The 20,984-nt window shown below is 44.2% G+C and overlaps 1 protein-coding gene across 1 annotated transcript in view; it reads left to right on the top strand.

Moving 5' to 3' along the window:
- LOC126267403 (protein amnionless) overlaps positions 1–20,984 on the top strand; it is a 122,890-nt gene that overhangs the window by 29,253 nt on the left and 72,653 nt on the right. The window contains exons 3-4 of the mRNA XM_049972631.1: positions 2,634–2,851; positions 19,969–20,221. Coding sequence (XP_049828588.1) covers positions 2,634–2,851; positions 19,969–20,221 — 471 coding nt within the window. The remainder of the gene's footprint in view (positions 1–2,633; positions 2,852–19,968; positions 20,222–20,984) is intronic.

Raw genomic sequence — 20,984 nt, 5'->3', positions numbered from 1 at the left:
TTCGATTTCACGGTTTCTGTCAATATGAGTGAATCAGAAGAGGAAGGAGCGTTTAATCGTGACTCTTCAGAAAACTACGAGCCTGGTGGAGATGAGACTTCTGCTGATTCAGAAGAAGATTCAAGAAGCAGAGACGCAGTTGTTGGACAACTGAAGAGGAAAAAAGGATCGCACAAGGAACAATGGGAACGGAACATAAGAAAACACCGGAAGGTTGGCGGAAAGAAGTACAAGAGCACGAGTGGAAAAAACGTACATCGCCGGACTACAGGCAATGATTGCAGTTGCAAATACAAGTGTTTTACTAAATTTGGCGTTGAAGCAAGGCATCGTATTATTAATGCTTTTAATGGCCTAAAAACTAAGTATACCCAAGATGTGTATTTGGTTGGTTACATTCAAGTTTTACCTGTTAAAAGGAATAGGCCAAAAATTGGAACAGGAAAGCCCAGGGCGTTTTCAAATGTTTATACTGTTCGAGTCGGTAAGAGTAATGCAAGAGTCTGTAAAAAAGCATTTGCGTCACTGCATGGTGTATCCAGAAAGCGAGTGGAAAACATCGCAAAGCAACTTTATTTTGACGGATCTATCACACCAAAACCAGATGGTAGGGGAAAGCATAATACAAGACCCAACAAAATTCCAAATCAAACTGTGCAAAAGGTCAATTGTCACATTGACAGTTTTCCTAGGCAAGAATCGCATTGCAGTCGACGAGACAATGGCAACAGACAATACTTGCCTAGCGACCTCAGTATCAAAGCAGTGCATCCTTTGTACAGGGAGAAGCACCCCGAGTCTCCAGTAGAATATGGTTTTTACTTACGGTACTTCAGCACACACTTTAACATCCGATTCGGGCACCCAAGATCGGACACGTGTCAAAAGTGTGACAACATACAAAAGGAATTCAGTGCCCCTCCTATCTCAGATGAGAGACGTAAGGAGCTCTAGAATGCAAAGATATCTCATCAAAGTCGGGCGGATTCATTTTATCAAGATATTAAAGACAAGATGGCACTTACACAATGTAATAATGACACCGAGATGTTGTGCTTCGACTACCAACAAAATATGCCTCTCCCCAAAGTTCCTTCTGGGGACGCATTTTATAAACGCCAGTTGTGGGGTCTATAACTTTGCGATTTCGTCTGGTAAGACTGGGAAACATAATTTTTATCTCTATGATGAAACCATCGGAAAAAAGACGCCTAATGAGCCAATAAGTTTTATACATCATTACATCAACCACGTTCTAACAGATTATATCAAAATACTTTACTTATTTTCCGATAATTGTGTCTCACAAAATAAAAATCATTCGTTAACGCAGTACCTGTTTCACCTTGTGCAAAGAGGCCGCTTGACGAAGATCGTTCATCGATTCCCAGAACCGGGCCACAGCTTTATGCCATGCGACAGAGCGTTCGGTAATATAGAATAGTGTTTGAGGGAGATGGAAAGAGTTTTTCTTCCAGTGGACTATGCTCGCATTATCAGAAGAACCAGCCCCAAATTTCATGTCACTGAAGTGGACCAGAGATTTATTTTCCACTTTTTTGACACGCTGAAGAAATTTTTTGTAAAGGACCCTTACGTATCATTATCGAACAAGAAAAGAGGAAAATATTTAATCACTAAGTACAAAATATTCCTCTACGAACAGTCATACATCGGTAAAGGGATTATTCGATGCAGTGCGACCGTAGAGATGACTGTCTTCGATAATGCGCAAATTTGCAACCAAGAACCTGCGAGTCTCATAACAATGGACCACCTTCATCAAGCTTATGATTGTCTCCTCCCGCTTAAAGTCCGAAAGTTTAAAGATGTCAAAGAGTATGTTGGGCAAAACTAAATGTGGTTTTACGACCAGTTGACGTCAGATGCTTCAAACGATCCTGAGGTGACTGAAGGGCAGCAGAAGACTGGAGAAGAACTGTAGAATTAAAGTATTATGCCAATAATGTTGTACGTTCTTTATTAATAAATGTTTTTTAAATTGAAATATGATTAATTATGAAGAAAATGGTCCTACAAAGAGTTTTTCATTCACTTTGGAGTAAACGGAGGCAAAAATTTAAAGATGTCAAATGGCTCGCCAGAAAGTATGTTGGGCGAAACGAAATGTGATTTTACGACCCGTTGACGTCAGATGCGTCAAACGATCCTGAGGTGACTGAAGGGGAGCTAAAAGACTGAAGAAGAACTGTAGAATTAATGTATTATGCCATAATGTTGTACTTTTTTATTAATAAATATTTTTTAAACTGAAGTATGGTTAATTATGAAGAAAGTGGTCCTATGAAGTGTCTCATTCACTTTGGAGCAAAACGGAGGCAGCTCCAAAATTCAAAACTCTATTGCACGTACTTGAGTGCATGCGTCTGTGTGTATTCTCGTCAGTACTATTAAATACACCATAGCCTAAAACAAGGCTGACAATTTTTTCGTTTTGGTGAAAACTGAATTTTTAATTATTTTTTCTAATTTGCCACAAACTGGAAAAAGTGGAGCTGCCTCCTTCTTGCACCAAACCCTTCAATTCTGGTCCATTGTGGAACTTGCTGGATCCTCCTGAGAACGTAGCCTCTGTTGCTGTTAGTGTTTATAGTTAGTCGTGTCGGTGGCAGACGTGGTGTTCTCGCGGGTGGAGGCGGCGGCGTGGCTGGACGAGAAGAGCTGGAGGCAGGAGGCGAGCGAGGCGGCGGCGCTGGAGGCGGGGGCGCTGCCGCACCTGGAGCGCGTGCCGTGCATGCTGGAGCGCGCAGTCTTTCCCGCGGGCAGCAGCTTCCTCGTGCGCCTGCCGGAGGTGCCCGTCGGCGTCGGCGTCCTGGAGATCGACGGCGAGGTGAGCTCTCCAATCCTCGTCCCCAGTCTCACTTTGCTGAAGTTTGAGTGCCCTGGAGGCAAACAGTACACCGTGTCCGGAATAAATCTTCCAGCCGAGTGCGCACTATTTGGGGACTTCCTGGCAGATTGAAACTGTGTGCTGTACTGGAACTCGAAACCAGAGCGCACCCTTTCGTGAGCTACAATGTTAATGACTCAGCTATCTAGGCTCTGAGGGAGGGCTGTGAATTGCAGCTGGGTAGCTCAATCGGAAAGACCAAGCGTGCGAAGGGTACGATTCTCGGTTCGAGTCTCGATTCGACCAATAACTGCGATTTGCTAGCAAGTTCCCAAACAGGGCAAACTTTGTTACAGGATAGCTGGCTGTGCATACGTTAGGACCATGTCCGGCCTTTTACTGGTTGGTATACTGGGCTTCACCACCGTGACTCTCATAATTGCTTTCTGGAGTGCTGTCAATACGTCATTGATTCTATTTCCCCAGTCTGAATCATCTACGAAGGGTCTGCAGATGGAAATCTCATGCGACCCTTCCTCAGTATTGCTCTAGTGGGACCCGTACCAAGTAACACTAACAGGAGATACTGAACGGATAGAAAGAAGAGAGCGCGAATGGTCACAGGTTCGTTCGATCCACGGTGGGGAATCACGAAGATGCTGCAAGAACTAACTGACAGATTCTTAATGGTAGAGGCAAACTCTCCCCCGAGAACCACCTTAGAAAGTTTCTTGAACGAACTTTAAATTGAGAGGGCTCTGACGCTGCCCAGCATGGTCACTTTACAAACCAGTAAGGATTCGTCGTGGTACGTTCTCGCCGGAATGCACCGAGCTGTACACTTCTCTGATTAACGTTGGAGATCCAGGCTCGCTGGCTCCCGTCGCAAAACTAATAATAAAATAATAGAGAAGATTCTGAGTTGATGGAGAGCTGTAGGTCTTCGTTCGACATCTGAAGTGACAGCCAGAATGGTGAGCATTCGCGCTGCAGTTTCAGAATTTAATTCAGGTGTCTTGTGGTCAAAGTAGAGTCGTTCCGCATTCATGTGAGGGGCATTGATTCTCGTGATAATTCCATGGTGCAAATTTTCTTTTAAATCATACAGCTTCCTCCCTTACAGGATGTCCACATAATTCCCCCCCCCCCCCCCCCCGTACATGGTCCCCCACAATTACAGATATCTTTTAACGTGATGAATCTAGTAATATATTACAAACTCTTTCAAATCGTTCTCATAAGGATCGCGAAGACAAGATTATACGAATTACAGCACACACGGAGGCATTTAAGCACTCAGTCTTCACGCTGCCCGTACTTGAATTGAATGGGAGAAGTCTGTAATAACTGGTACAATATGACATAGCCTCTGCCATACGCTTTACGGAGGTTTTGCAGAGTACAGATGTAGATGTTTAGTAGAGGCTTCTCCTCTTCTCATATTGCATCAAATGCCACAATGACATTATCAATAAATTCTGTTAAATCAGTTTCTCTGCCCTCAAAAGGTATATAAAATAGTACTGCCGCTTATTTCGCACTGACTTTAGTAATTTCTACGAAACGGCCATTTGTTACTTGTTGGCAAAGAGGGATTTTAAATACTTTTAAATTTAACAACTCTTAAAGATAATGATCTTACTTTCTGTATTCTTCTTGGCCGGGCGCTGCTGAACGTTGTCTTACGCGGAACGTTCGAACGGCTGCTACCGTGTGCGTTTTGTAGACTGTTCGGCACCACAGCATGTAGTAGCTCTTTGATGCTCCACATCGTTCCCCGTTTCCTTCCATTTTATCTGATATTGATTCGGATTCCTATGTCTTTTTCAATTTTCTATTGTTTCAATATTAATTCTTCACTTCACCAAAACCCCACATCCCTGTGACCATTTTTTTTACGTTGTGACCCACTGCACCTTCCAAGAGAACGAAGGGATTGAAGTCGAAGGAAAGAGACTGGCATACTTAGCCTATGCAGACGACATCTGTATACCCTCTAGGTCGGAAGAGGAGTTGGAGCAAATGACCAAAGCACTAAAGGAGGCTGCCACCAAATTTGGGCTAAACATAAACGAAGCCAAGACAGAGTACCACGTTATGAGGCGTGGCCATTGTCAGACTGCTGATCATCTACAATCACTGCAGGTTGGGGACCATCCCTACAAGAGAGTGCAAGAATTCAAATACCTAGGGGCATTTTTCACTGAGGACTCGTCATGTGAAGCAGAGATCAATGCCAGAATACAAGCAGGAAACCGATCTTACCACAGCTTAGCACAACTGCTTCGCTCCAGATATCTCTCCAGACAGTTCAAGATTTGACTGTACAAAACCCTGATCCAGCCTGCTGTTCTATATGGCACTGAGACATGGAGTATCCGGAAACAGGACTTCCATAAGCTCCTTGTTTTTGAGAGAAAAGTGCTTCGTAAGGTCTTCGGTCCGGTTCTGGATGCAGATACAGGAGAATAGAGAATCAGATACAACCAAGAGCTTGAGGAACTATACCAGCAGCTCAACATAGCAGGAACTGTCAAAGCCAAACGAATGCAGTGGGCCGTCCATGTGGCCCGGATGGAGGATCACAGATGGCCTCGGAAGCTCCTGGATTTCACACCTACAGGAAAGAGATCGCCAGGGAGACCCAAGAAGCGTTGGAGGTATGGACTCCATGAAGATTTAAACCAAGTGTCAATAGATGTGAACGGATGGCGGATAGCAGCAATGGACAGAGTACAGTGGAGGAAGAAACTTGTAGATGCGTGCGGTCCACTGGGCCTGATCACGTAGTAATAGTAGTAGTAGTGACCCAATGTTGCGAATCACTATGTTATACTACACTTAATATAGCTTTATGATTGGGCAGCAGTGTTCTGGAGGATAGTACTTCAGTCAAGTTTTCGGTGGTGAGATTAAGTGGAGAGTCACCTCTTTTACAGAAATGCTTGATTTTATTAGGTGTAATGGCTTCTGCAGACCTTGGTTATCACACTTTTATTCAAGTAAGCAATTAATACTTGCATATTCCTCTTCCAATGTCAGACTAGCTCTAATGTAAAACACTTCTTCAGAGAAGATGCAATTTTTTCCCTAGAATATATTTCTCGATTTCTCAAAGCAAACTTTATTACTGACGTGTATGAAGACAGACAGCATAATTGTCTCTTTTCTGTATTAAGTCAAACTGTAATTCGGTCTTTTCAGGAACTGGGGGGTGACTGGCAACTCATTCTGAATATAATTCAGAAATTCTCAGTGATGGGAAGTTTTGAGTAATTAACTTCGATCTTCGACAAAATGCTGTCTACTATTCAAAGGGATTCCAGTTTTAGTGAGTATTGGAGACTTTTATACATACCGTCTGTCTGTAACCTGACTTCCTATCTCTTACCACGAATTAAGTGTCAGCTGAATTCTTCTCGTCTTCCTCAGTGGTGATGTTGGTACTGGGAGGCTTCCCATAAGCTTTCTCAAAACACTCTCTCCCTGTTGCGTGCAGATCGTTTTTTAATGGAGTGATTTGGTGGCAACGTTTAACGGTGACGTGCACTGTTCTTGAGTTCCATGTGTTTCTCCTCTCTGAATCGGACCAGTTTTTGAGGTGGGAGTAGCCTCGATTAGTTACAACAGTATTTGGATTTTGGATTGTTTGGAGGAAGAGACCAAACAGCGAGGTCATCGGTCTCACCGGATTAGGAGAGGACGGGGAAGGAAGTCGGCCGTGCCCTTTCAAAGGAACCATCCCGGCATTTGTCTGGAGCGATTTAGGGAAATCGCGGAAAACCTAAATCAGGATGGCCGGGCGCGCGATTGAACCATCGTCCTCCCGAATGTACGACAGTGTTAATTGTGGTATGTGTGAGAATGCTCTTCCCACTAGGCTCAGAGAAGTTTCCTCATTGGAGGGCAACCGATTCCAGTTTTACTTAGAACGCTTTTGTCTGGAGTTACAGTTCATTTGGTTTTGGCTGTCCTAGTGCTCCCTGTTTCCTTATAGACTCCAGTTTCATGTTACTCTTAGGTTCAGTAAAGCTGGGGTCATTATATGTGAAACTGAAGAATACATCTTGGATTGAAAAATTCTATTTTGAGTCTTAATGGTCATTACAGCTACAAAGCCGCACCAAATAAATTCAATGAAATAAATGAATGAATGAAAATAGCATGTGTTGTCCCATTGAGATCAAAGGCCTTCTACAAGTAGGGGTAGCTGCTTTTGAAGACTCGCGCGGTGAGCTAGTCCGCGTAAGAGGGTACCAGACTTGATGCACACTGCTCATCGAATTACACGTGATCACGTAGTTGTCGTTCTAGTTCTTTCCACTCCTTTCTGTTTCTGGCTATGCTGGTCCACTGTCTTCTGCTTATTTTCTGGATAATTCCGACAATTTACGTCTTGATCTTCCTGGGAGTCTCTTGCTGATGTAGGGGTCCCATGTGGTAGCTCTGTCGTCTCGCCACGTGGCCGCCACATTTCCATTTGGTCATCATAGCCTGTTGTGCTGTGTCTATAGCTGCTGACATCTTGTTTATCGAGGTCTTCGATATTCTGTCTTTTAGAGGGATGCCAAGGATCTTCCTCTGCACTTTCCTTCGGCATACCTGTAGAGTGTATCACTCTTTGGCTTTGAGAGCCCATGTCTGACAGCCATATAATAACACTGGAAAAACGCAACTTTCGAGTGTCTCCATTTTGAGCCTCCTATTCAGGGTTCTGTCTAGCAGTATGAACTTTCCAAGTTAAGGAAACTTTTCGTTTTATTTCTTTTTTTATTTTGTTGTTAAAGCAAGTTAAGTTGTTGGCCTAGGTATACGTATTGTGATGTATACATTAGTTCCGTTCCTTCAAGATATATTGGGGTTTCTAATCCATTTGTCATTACTCGCGTTTTAGATTTGTTCATTGTGAATTCTGCCATCTTGCTTTGTGTGTTAAGCTCCTGGAGCATTGATTGCAGTTCCCTTGCAGGTTAGTTGAAGAGGACCATGTCGTCAGTGTACCTCAGATATATTCCATCTCTCTTCTTCCATTTTAGTTTCCTGAATATGTCCTCCAGTATGCAGATAAATAGTTTTAGGGAGATGGGATCCCGTTATCTAACTCCTTCTTCCTTGCAGAAAGGTTGGCCTGTGTTCTCGGTTTTGGCTCTACCTAAGCTGTTGTTTTGAATGTTTCTTAGTAATTGGATGTATTTTGCTTCCACTCTTTGATTTCTTATTGCTTCAAATATGTTCGGGTGTTCGATGGTATCGAATGCTTTGCTGTAATCAACATAAGCAAGGTACATTTTGAGGTGCCAGCCTTCCGATTTTTCTATTATCTGATTAATGGTTTGAATACAGTCCACTGTGCTAAATCCTTTGCGGAATCCTGCTTGTTCTGAGGGTTGGTTGTCGTCTAGTGTTTTTGTCAATCGCCTTGTTAGTATTTTCGTGAACAGTTTATATAGGTTAGACATCAAACTTATGGGTCTAGAATTGTTCATGTCATCTTTCGCACCTTTTTTGTGCAAAAGTACAGTCGTACTTGTTTTCGACTGGTCTGGAATGTCTTGTATGATATTGTGGAACACTTCTGTGATGACTGGTGTTAGGACATTTTGGGATTCTTTTAATATCTCATTGTATGTTGTCTTCTCCAGGTGACATTTTTCAGTTTAGTGATGGTTGTTCTAACCTCCCTGTGTGCATGGTTTCAGTGGTGTTTGGGTCTGGATCGATAGGGTTGCGGTCTGTGGCTTTGTTTGGTAGAGAACTTGTGTACATTGCTTTGTAGAATTCCGTTGCTGATTTGATTATATCCTCTCTTGTGTTTAGATGTTCTCCCGCCTGATTCTTCGTTCCTAGTGTCCACTGTTTCCCGCCCTCGGCACTTATCCTCGCTTTTCTTATTGATTTGTTTATTTATAGTATTTGTCTCGTTGTTGCTGATCGGTGCTCGCGGATATCTTTCCATATTTACCTTTTCGTTATTTTGTCTAGTTTTGCGTATTCTTCTTTATTACTGTCTGAAATATCTCTAGTTTTTATCATTTATCGATCTGTGGTCGATTAGCTGTATGGTACTCTAGTTAATTTGCTTCGACTTTTCTTCATTTGCTCGTCTTTGCCTATATGCCTTGATATATGCATTTTTCTAGTGCGTTATAAATTTCTTGAGTGCTTTGTTTTGTATTGATATTTGCTTGTTGTAGTTGCTTCTGTAGCTCTTGTTTAAATTTGTCTATGTTCAGTTTTTCTGGTATTGGTTTGTTTGCTTTTTCTACTTCTCTTCGTTTCTTTGGAATGTTTATTTTTGCCCTCACCATTCTATGGTCTGTGCTAAATTTTAATTGTGAGATTACTTGGATGTTTTTTACTATGTTTTGTTTGTCCGTTAGAATGAAAAACTATTTCCTTTTCCGTCTTGCCATCTGGCGAGCGCCAAGTCCATCTATGGTTTTGATTTTTCCTAAAAAATGTGTTGGTTGTTTTCAGTGTGTGTTCTTGAGCAAATTGTACCATTCTTTCTCCTCTTCCGTTTCTTGTTCCAAAGCCCTGTGGTCTGACTGGTTCTTCGTCATCGTTACTGCGAGAGTCGACTTTAATGTCGAAATCTTCAATTTTTAGGTTTATTGGTGATTGATATCTCTCTAAGATGTCATCTAGTTTCTCATAGAAATCTTCTAATTCTTCGTTTCTGTTGGGGCGTGTATTTGTATGATTGTTATTTGATGATTTCATGTGGTAAGTTTCAAAGCTGCTATTCTTCCTGACACTCACACTAATTCTTGTACGGATGATTTTAAGTCGCTTTTGATGATGGAGTCTGCCCCTCTTTGTCCCGGTGTTGATCCTTTATAATACAGCAGATCGCTGTTTGACTTCTCTATGATGGCTTCCCCTGTTTTCCTTACTTCGCATAGTCCGAGCATATCGAATTTTATTTCTTTTAGTGCATTTTCGAGCTGTTCTTCTCTCTCTATGGTTCTCAGCGTTTGTACGTTCGATGTTCCTACTATGAATTCGTTATTATTGCTCCTTGTTAGTCTGGTGCTCTTGACTGTCGTTTCTTCTATGTTGTCTGTTGTGATTATATTAGATTCTTGCCCGGTGGTGTGGGTGTTTTTACAGCCTTCTGAGCTCCGTGTCAGCGTATTTTTTTCTTGTTTTCTTCTTTGTTTAGTGTAATTCCACCCCCTCTTTTGTTGCTCTTCTTGTGGATCGAAAGAAGCGAAACCGGAGTGTTAATGTGTCCTCAGGCTAGAAATCTGAATTTTGTATGCTTTCTAGGTCCTCAAAGGGAATTCCCACCTTGAAGGCTTTCTTGTTTACTAATGTGTGTAGTTTCTCGCATTCTAAAGGTCCCATTATTTCGTTCTTTAACATATATTTCATCACTATTTGTTTGTAGTGTAGCCTATGTATGTACCCCCCTTTCCGGTGCTTCTTGTTGTTGTTGTCCTTTCCGCTCTATTGGCTATTCCATAGTGAATAAAAGCTTGAAAATAGTAATACAAAGTAACAGCTACAGTAAGAATCATTATCTTGGAAATTATAACAAACTGCATACCAAAAAGCAAAGTTTATGAGAGATTTACAGGGTGTTAGGTTTCTAAGTGCAGATGTTTCTACTGATGACTGAGGACAGTGTATTGAACAACGTTACATCAATATTTACTTAATTTGCAGACTAATAATGTTGTTAGGTTGGTTAATACTCCAAGGGCACGTGGCACAGGCAAGCCATTAACGTCTATTTCCCCGGGGCAGCAGGTCATGTGTTGATCTGTGGATGCATGGACCCTACCCAGCTACCCAAGCACGACGCACGCCCCGTTGCTTGGGTAGTTCAGTTGGTAGAATACTTGCCCACGAAACGCAAAGGTCCCGCGTTCGAGTCTCGGTCCGGCGCACAGTTTTAATCTGCCAGGAAGTTTCAACCTATCTGCATGCTAGAGACACTGGACCTACACCTGGCTGTGATTTCAGTTGACAGCAGGAGCACTCTGGTGGTTATCCCGCGCACTCTGACTGCGAATCTATGTGTCGAGCTGTTGATTCGACCTGTTGTGCTGCCATTTATGGACAGCTTTCCAGGGGCGCTCGCCCAAATACCACTGTTGCAACCCAACATGCTCTACAGAGTGTAGACGTGTTGCCTCGGCCTGCTCGATCACCAGATCTGTCTACAATCAATCACAAATGGGACATCATCTGGGGACAACTGCAGCGTCATCCACAACCAGCAGTAACCGTCCCTGTACTGACCGACCGAGTGCAACAGACATGGAACTCCATCACACAAACTGACATCCGGCAGCTGTGCAACACAATGCATGCGGGTTTCATGCTTGCATTCAACATTCTGGCGGTTACACCTGTTATTAATGTACCGGCATTTCACATTTGCAATTACTTATCTCGTGCTTACATTAACCAGTTATCTTGTAATGTTAATTAGTTAAATATGTTACCTAGACAAATGTATTCCCGAAAGTTCATCACTCTACGTTAATTATTTTTTGATGTTATGATCTTCTTTTCCGTCTGTACATATAAAAATGCACTCAGCCAAGCTACAGTGCAACGAAACTGCCGCCGACGTGAATTGCTGTTTTGCAAGCTCGCCTGGGTCATCGATCCAATGTCGACAAATTCATAGGTATGTTAGCACAAAACAGATAAGAACAGGGCCCTCCTTGTGCACTGTGCTGAACACATAGGAATTGCTGTCGACTTGTTTGACTCTCCAATAGAGACAATCCTGAGCCTTAGTCCTGTTCCTCTGATTACAACGACATACAGATATTTGTCTCATATGGACTGCTAGAGAACATTCTTGCAAAAAATAGTTCGCAGTATTTATACTATAAACTGTGCCAGTCAGTTTTGTCTTAGGGCAGACATTTACAACGTGTAACCATGAACCATGGACCTTGCCATTGGTGGGGAGGCTTGCGTGCCTCAGCGATACAGATAGCCGTACCGTAGGTACAACCACAACGGAGGGGTATCTGTTGAGAGGCCAGACAAACGTGTGGTTCCTGAAGAGGGGCAGCAGCCTTTTCAGTAGTTGCAGGGGCAACAGTCTGGATGATTGACTGATCTGCCTTGCAACATTAACCAAAACGGCCTTGCTGTGCTGGTACTGCGAGGCTGAAAGCAAGGGGAAACTACAGCCGTAATTTTTCCCGAGGACATGCAGCTTTACTGTATGATTAAATGATGATGGTGTCCTCTTGGGTAAAATATTCCGAAGGTAAAATAGTCCCACATTCGGATCTCCGGGCGGGGACTACTCAAGAGGATGTCGTTATCAGGAGAAAGAAAACTGGCGTTCTACGGATCGGAGCGTGGAATGTCAGATCCCTTAATCGGGCAGGTAGGTTAGAAAATTTAAAAAGGGAAATGGATAGGTTAAAGTTAGATATAGTGGGAATTAGTGAAGTTCGGTGGCAGGAGGAACAGGACTTCTGGTCAGGTGACTACAGGGTTATCAACACAAAATCAAATAGGGGTAATGCAGAAGTAGGTTTATTAATGAATAGGAAAATAGGAATGCGGGTAAGCTACTACAAACAGCATAGTGAACGCATTATTGTGGCCAAGATAGATAGGAAGCCCACACCTACTACAGTACTACAAGTTTATATGCCAACTAGCTCTGCAGATGACGAAGAAATTGAAGAAATGTACGATGAAATAAAAGAAATTATTCAGATAGTGAAGGGAGACGAAAATTTAATACTAATGGGTGACTGGAATTCAAGTGTAGGAAAAGGGAGAGAAGGAAACATAGTAGGTGAATATGGATTGGGGCTAAGAAATGAAAGAGGAAGCCGCCTAGTAGAATTTTGCACAGAGCACAACTTAATCATAGCTAACACTTGGTTTAAGAATCATGAAAGAAGGTTGTATACATGGAAGAACCCTGGAGATACTAAAAGGTATCAGATAGATTATATAATGGTAAGACAGAGATTTAGGAATCAGGTTTTAAATTGTAGGACATTTCCAGGAGCAGATGTGGACTCTGACCACAATCTATTGGTTATGACCTGTAGATTAAAACTGAAGAAACTGCAAAAATGTGGGAAATTAAGGAGATGGGACCTGGATAAACTGAAAGAACCAGAGGTTGTACAGAGTTTCAGGGAGAGTATAAGGGAACAATTGACAGGAATAGGGGAAAGAAATACAGTAGAAGAAGAATGGGCAGCTCTGAGGGATGAAGTAGTGAAGGCAGCAGAGGATAAAGTAGGTAAAAAGACGAGGGCTGCTACAAATCCTTGGGTAACAGAAGAAATATTGAATTTGATTGATGAAAGGAGAAAATATAAAAATGCAGTAAATGAAGCAGGCAAAAAGGAATACAGACGTCTCAAAAATGAGATCGACAGGAAGTGCAAAATGGCTAAGCAGGGATGGCTAGAGGACAAATGTAAGGATGTAGAAGCTAATCTCACTAGGGGTAAGATAGATACTGCCTACAGGAAAATTAAAGAGACCTTTGGAGAGAAGAGAACCACGTGTATGAATATCAAGAGCTCAGATGGCAACCCAGTTCTAAGCAAAGAAGGGAAGGCAGAAAGGTGGAAGGAGTATATAGAAGGTTTGTACAAGAGCGATGTACTTGAGGACAATATTATGGAAATGGAAGAGGGTGTAGATGAAGACGAAATGGGAGATACGATACTGCGTGAAGAGTTTGACAGAGCACTAAAAGACCCGAGTCGAAACAAGGCCCCCGGAGTAGACAACATTCCATTAGAACTACTGACGGCCTTGGGAGAGCCAGTCATGACAAAACTCTACCAGCTGGTGAGCAATATGTATGAGACACGCGAAATACCCTCAGACTTCAAGAGGAATATAATAATTCCAATCCCAAAGAAAGCAGGTGCTGACAGATGTGAAAATTACCGAACTATCAGTTTAATAAGTCACAGCTGCAAAATACTAACGCGAATTATTTACAGACGAATGGAAAAACTGGTAGATGCGGACCTCGGGGAGGATCAGTTTGGATTCCGTAGAAATGTTGGAACACGTGAGGCAATACTGACCTTACGACTTATCTTAGAAGAAAGATTAAGGAAAGGCAAACCTACGTTTCTAGCATTTGTAGACTTAGAGAAAGCTTTTGACAATATTGACTGGAATACTCTTTTTCAAATTCTAAAGGTGGCAGTGGTAAAATACAGGGAGCGAAAGGCTATTTACAATTTGTACAGAAACCAGATGGCGGTCATAAGAGTCGAGGGGCATGAAAGGGAAGCAGTGGTTGGGAAAGGAGTGAGACAGGGTTGTAGCCTCTCCCCGATGTTATTCAATCTGTATATTGAGCAAGCAGTAAAGGAAACAAAAGAAAAATTTGGAGTAGGTATTAAAATTCATGGAGAAGAAGTAAAAACTTTGAGGTTCGCCGATGACATTGTAATTCTGTCAGAGACGGCAAAGGACTTGGAAGAGCAGTTGAACGGAATGGACAGTGTCTTGAAAGGAGGATATAAGATGAACATCAACAAAAGCAAAACGAGGATAATGGAATGTAGTCAAATTAAATCGGGTGATGCTGAGGGAATTAGATTAGGAAATGAGACACTTAAAGCAGTAAAGGAGTTTTGCTATTTGGGGAGCAAAATAACTGATGATGATGGAAGTAGAGAGGATATAAAATGTAGACTGGCAATGGCAAGGAAAGCGTTTCTGAAGAACAGAAATTTGTTAACATCGAATATACATTTATGTATCGGGAAGTCGTTTCTGAAAGTATTTGTTTGGAGTGTAGCCATGTATGGAAGTGAAACATGGACGATAACTAGTTTGGACAAGAAGAGAATAGAAGCTTTCGAAATGTGGTGATACAGAAGAATACTGAAGATAAGGTGGATAGATCACGTAACTAATGGGGAGGTATTGAATAGGATTGGGGAGAAGAGAAGTTTGTGGCACAACTCGACTAGAAGAAGGGATCGGTTGGTTGGACATGTTTTGAGGCATCAAGGGATCACAAATTTAGCATTGGAGGGCAGCGTGGAGGGTAAAAATCGTAGAGGGAGACCGAGAGATGAGTACACTAAGCAGATTCAGAAGGATGTAGGTTGCAGTAGGTACTGGGAGATGAAAAAGCTTGCACAGGATAGAGTAGCATGGAGAGCTGTATCAAACCAGTCTCAGGACTGAAGACAACAACAACAACAACAACAAGTATGCATAATACTGCACGCTGGGGTGGTGGGTTACGGGCAGACTCTGCTGTCGCATTGGTGGTAATCGTGCCCGAAAGTTCACTAGTTGACACATGTATCGTTAGCTGCCACCATTTGATAGCTTGTTACTGTCATACAGACTCAACAGCTAATGCAATAAAAACTACTGCAGTGATTTTTTGGGCAAAAGCGATGTATGTATGTTGCTTCCAGTCGCAACAAAATGGTTTCTTAGCTGAATGCCAATGAACAGAGAAGCAACTGAATGCTTCTTGGCTTTATGTCACTAATCTCTTTTACAACGGCCAGTTTCTTGCGAAGTGCAACACAGAAAAATTTAAAGCGCGTAGTCTAAGACATCGTTCCGCTTCCGCAGCTGAGAGGTCTGCACGGCTGACTGTCATGCGTAGGACATGGATTCGGTTCCTGGTATTGCCAGGAGCTTTTCCTTGTTGTTAGGGCTCGCACGTGGTTGTGTTGCAATAAATGCACACTTAAAGGGAAGCTTGTGGGTGATTCATATTCCCCGCTTTTTCGTCATCCTCAGTAATGCTAGAATTAAATACAGTATTTTTATTAAAGCTTGTGTTAAGATTTTTCGGTGAGTTACTGGGAGGAAATAAAAGGAGGCGTTACACCGGTTGTCATGCAGGATATACATAATTGTGCTGTGGCTTACACCATGGTGTTGGGCCACTTGCCTTAAGCCTCTACTAGAGTTTGTCTCAATATCCTGTAGATTCGGCCCTCCAAATCTGGTGTACGCACAGTCCGCCCGTTCCCTACACGTTCATCCGTCTGAAAGGACCCATGATTGCACAAAGCCCAAAAAGGGTTTGAAATGTTGTGTGATGTGGTTGGTGTCTGTGAGGGTACTTTCTTTGGTATTGTATTGCATTGTATGGAACTGGGGACCTAGAAACGATGGAGAGGCTTCGTCCCGCCGTAGCCCTCAGTGGTTCACAACCCCACAACAGGCCACAGGAGTTAACTCACCCGCTGCCCCACACCGAACCCAGGGTTATTGTGTGGTTCGGCCCCCAGTGGACCCCCCCCCCCCCCTCCCCCCCGGGAACGTCTCACACCAGACGAGTGTAACCCCAATGTTTGCACAGTCTGCCGCTTCCCTAGATGTTCGTCCGTCTGAAAAGACGATGATCACACAAAGCCCGAAAAAGGTTATGGAGTACGCGTACGTGGAGAAAGTGTTTGCGCAGCAATCGCCGACGAAGTGTAACTGAGGCGGAATAAAGGGAACCAGCCCGTATTCGCCGAGACGGATGGAAAACCGCCTAAAAACCATCCACAGACTGGCCGGGACACCGGACACCGACACTCATCCGCCGGGGGGATTCGTGCCGGGGACCGGCACGCCTTCCCGTCCGGAAAGCAGTGCGTTAGACCGCACGGCTAACCGGGCGGGCCTTTTTTGGGTATAGTCGTACTGCCTCTCGACCGCTTCCATCTGCTTGGCTGTACACAAACACTATTTCGGTTGGTTCCCGATGTGAATAACGAACCATTCTGCTTGCTTACAGTAAGCTGCGTCAATCGTACAGCTTGCAAAACAAAAGGAACACACGCCACATTGTCAAAGAAACTTTCATTCGTCAGTGCTATCTACCATGACAACTATGCATTTCCGGACATATGTTCGTAGGACCTTTTTTCCTCTATTTCCAGTCAGGAATCCGTCCCTGCAGTTCGTCGGTTGTATTAATGTTGTGCCTGTATGTGTACTGTATGTATATACATTCCACATCTCCTGATGAAGAGGACTGACTTCAACCAAACTTTGTACACCTATCACTTAATGTCTGGAAGAATCACCAGGGTAGTGAAAACCACGTAACTATCTAAGGGGAGAAGGTGGGGAGTCAAGGAAATGCGCAATGCAATACCCACATTTTAGTCATCCGGTATTTGAGAATGAGAGCATTCAATGACATGCAACAAACTTTACACATAATTTCAAACCTTTACGAATCTTCTTCTCGTTGACAAGCCCTACAGAAGTTTGTTGCCTGCTATGTTTTCGCTGTTCATGCAGTAAAACTGCCGCATGAAACAGGGTGTTTTAATTTATTACTTCTTTACTGCTAATCGTATTCGCAACACATTTTTCAGGCGATATTCACGTATATCACTGAATGTGCCAGCATAATTATGTCAATGTACAGCAGATAGTTCAGCAGATATGACGTAATAAACTCTGAGATGTATGAAAAACTGCCGCATCATGCAAGACACTTAAATTTATAACTTCTTCGCTGCTAACTTCATTCATATTTCGCAGCAGTAAGCACATACACTGCTGGATGTACCTGCAAAATTATATCGTTGTACAGCATATAGTTCAGTGGATAAAACGTTATAAATATTGAACTACCTGAAAATAAAACTGAAGGAAGAAATTGGTTAGAAACACAGGTGAAATACGTGCATAAATATGTGTTAAATGTGAGTGAAATACGTTTATCATTTGTGTATGTGAACAAAGCCCCTGGAACGATTTCAATCAAATTTGGTACACATATTAGTTACGATAGTTACGATCTGGAAAGAAATACAGAGAAGGGAGAGGAAGAGGTAGGCAAAGAGGGGAGAGGAGGAGATGGACAGACAGGGAGAGCAAGAGATACGCAGAGAGACAGAGAGAGTAAGAGGAGATGAACAAAGAGGGGGGGGGGGGGCAATTTGACACAGATATGGAAAGGGAGGAGATGGACAGAGAAAAGGAAAAGGAGCAGATGGACAGAAACAGGAGAGAGGAGGAGATGAGCAGGAGGACTGAGAAGGAGGAGTTGGACAGTGAGAGAGGGAGAAGAAGATGGACAGAGGAGGTGGACAGAGAGGGGGTGAAGATGGAGATCCACAGAGAAAGGGGAAGAAGCAGATGGACCAATAGAAGACTGAAATACATACACAACCAGGCAATGCCGGGTATTTACACTACTGGCCATTAAAATTCCTATACCAAGAAGAAATGCAGATGATAAACGGGTATTCATTGGACAAATATATTATACTAGAACTGACATGTGATTACATTTTCACGCAGTTTGGGTGCATAGCTCCTGAGAAATCAGTACCCAGAACAACCACCTCTGGCCGTAATAACGGCCTTGATACGCCTGGACATTGAGTCAAACAGAGCTTGGATGGCGTGTACAGCTGCCCATGCACCTTCAACACGATACCACAGTTCATCAAGAGTAGTGACTGGCGTATTGTCACGAGCCAGTTCAAAAATGGTTCAAATGGCTCTGAGCACTATGGGACTTAACATCTGAGGTCATCAGTCCCCTAGAACTTAGAACTACTTAAACCTAACTAACCGACGGCCGCGGTGGTCTCGCGGTTCTAGGCGCGCAGTCCGGAACCGCGCGACTGCTACGGTCGCAGGTTCGAATCCTGCCTCGGGCATGGATGTGTGTGATGTCCTTAGGTTAGTTAGATATAACTAGTTCTAAGTTCTAGGGGACTGATGACCTAAGATGTTAAGTCCCATAGTGCTCAGAGCCATTTGAACCATTTTTTGAACCTAACTAACCTAAGGACATCACCCACATCCACGCCCAAGGCAGGGTTCGAACCTGCGACCTTAGTGGTCGCGAGGTTCCAGACTGTAGCGCCTAGAACCGCTCGGCCACCCCGGCCGGCACGAGCCAGTTGCTCGGCCACCATTGACCAGACGTTTTCAATTGGTGAGACCTGGAGAATGTGCTGGCGAGGGCAGCAGTCCGTACAGGACCTGCAACATGCGTTCGTGCATTATCCTGCTGAAATGTAGGGTTTCGCAGAGATCGAATGAAGGGTAGAGCCACGGGTCGTAAAACATCTGAAATGTAACGTCCACTGTTCAAAGTGCCGTCAATGCGAACAAGAGGTGACCGAGACGGGTAACCAATGGCACCATCACGCCGGCTGATACGCCAGTACGGCGATGACGAATAGACGCTTCCAATATGCTTTCACCGCCTGGATTCATCCGAAAAAATGACGTTTTGCCATTCGTGCACCCAGATTCGTCGTTGAGTACACCATTGCAGGCGCTCCTGTCTGTGATGCAGCGTCAAGGGTAATCGCAGCCATGGTCTCCGAGCTGATAGTCCTTGCTGCTGCAAACGTCGTCGAACTGTACGTGCAGATGGTTGCTGTATTGCAAACGTCCCCATTTATTCACTCAGGGATCGAAACGTGGCTGCACGTTCCATTACAGCCATGCGGATAAGATGCCTGTCGTCTCGATTGCTAGTGATACGAGGCCGTTGGGATCCAGCACGGCGTTTCGTATTACCCTCCTGAACCCACCCATTCCATATTCTGCTAACAGTCATTGGATCTCGAGCAGCGCGCCATACGATAAACCGCAATCACGATAGGCTACAATCCGACCTTTATCAAAGTCGGAAACGTGCTGCTACGCATTTCTCCTACTTACACGAGGCATGACAACAACGTTTCTCCAGGCAACGCCGGTCATCTGCTGTTTGTATATGAGAAATCGGTTGGAACTTTCCTCATGTCAGCACATTGTAGGTGTCGCCAACCTTGTGTGAATGCTCTGAAAAGCTAATAATTTGCATATCACAGCATCTTCTTCGTGTCGGTTAAATTTCGCGTGTGTAGCACGTCATCTTCGTGGTGTAGCAATTTTAATGGCCAGTAGTGTATGTGTGGACTATACACCTGTGTGTTTTCACGAGTTGCCAGAGAGTAAGTCAGGCTGGCAGTAGTTCTCCACGGTCAGTGTGGTGGGCGATAGCTGCCCCAGCCTGGTCTGGTGCGTAGTAACACACTGGTGAGCCGCAGTAGTTTCGTTGCGCCTGTGTGGACGTGGCCGGTGGTGATTCGTCATCCCCTAGCGCCGGAGGGAGGACCAGGTATTGTGTCTGGCTACACGGAGCGCGCGTGTCGCAGGAGGTGGACCAGGACTGGTGGCGCGCGCTGGTGGAGAGCGAGCCGGGCCGGCGGCAGTTCCGCAGCCCCGAGGGCTGGCTGTCGGAGGCGGTGAGCGTGGCGGGCGACTCGTGCCGGCTGCCCGCGGGCTGCCCCTGCCAGCGGCCGCAGGTGCTGCCCGCCGTGTGCCGCCACGCCGCGCCCTGCTCGCCCCCGCACCTGCTGCCCTGCCTGCGGCCCGTCACGCCGCGCGGACACTGCTGCCCCATGTGCGGTACGTAGCACCAGCCTCCCTATCCCACGCACTGCTTATCACCAAACTAGCCGCCTTAACGTCAAACCACCCGCTCAGCGTTGCAAATACGAGGCATGTCCGTAAAGTAAGCTCCTATATATATACAGGGTGGTCCGTCTCACGAAATAAGCGTCAAACGAAAAAACTACAAAGAACGAAACTCGTCTAGCTTGAAAGGGGAAACCAGATGGCGCTATGGTTGCCCCGCTAGATGGCGCTGCCATGGGTCAAACGGATATCAACTGCTTTTTTAAAAAATAGCAACCCCCATTTTTTATTACATATTCCTGTAGTACGTAAATAAACGGTCGCAGGTTCGAATCCTGCCTCGGGCATGGATGTGTGTGATGTCCTTTGGTTAGTTAGGTTTAATTAGTTCTAAGTTCTAGGCGACTAATGACCTCAGAAGTTAAGTCGCACAGTGCTCAGAGCCATTTGAACCATTTGGACCAGAACGCGTGCTGTTACAGCGTGATTACCTGTAAATACCACATTAATGCAATAAATGCTCAAAATGATGTCCGTCAACCTCAGTGCATTCGGCAATACGTGTAACGACATTCCTCTCAAGTAGTTCGCCTTCCGTAATGTTCGCACATGCGTTGACAATGCGCTGGAGCATGTTGTCAGCAGTTGTCGATGTATCACGATAGCAAATATCCTTCAACTTTCCCCACAGAAAGAAATCCGGGGACGTCAGATCCGGTGAACGTGCGGGCCATAGTATCGAGCTTCGACGACC

The sequence above is a fragment of the Schistocerca gregaria genome, chromosome 4, assembly GCF_023897955.1.
Source record: "Schistocerca gregaria isolate iqSchGreg1 chromosome 4, iqSchGreg1.2, whole genome shotgun sequence".
NCBI lineage: Eukaryota > Metazoa > Arthropoda > Insecta > Orthoptera > Acrididae > Schistocerca > Schistocerca gregaria.
Note: the sequence above shows the minus strand (reverse complement) of the source record. Positions and strands in the feature narration are given on the sequence as shown.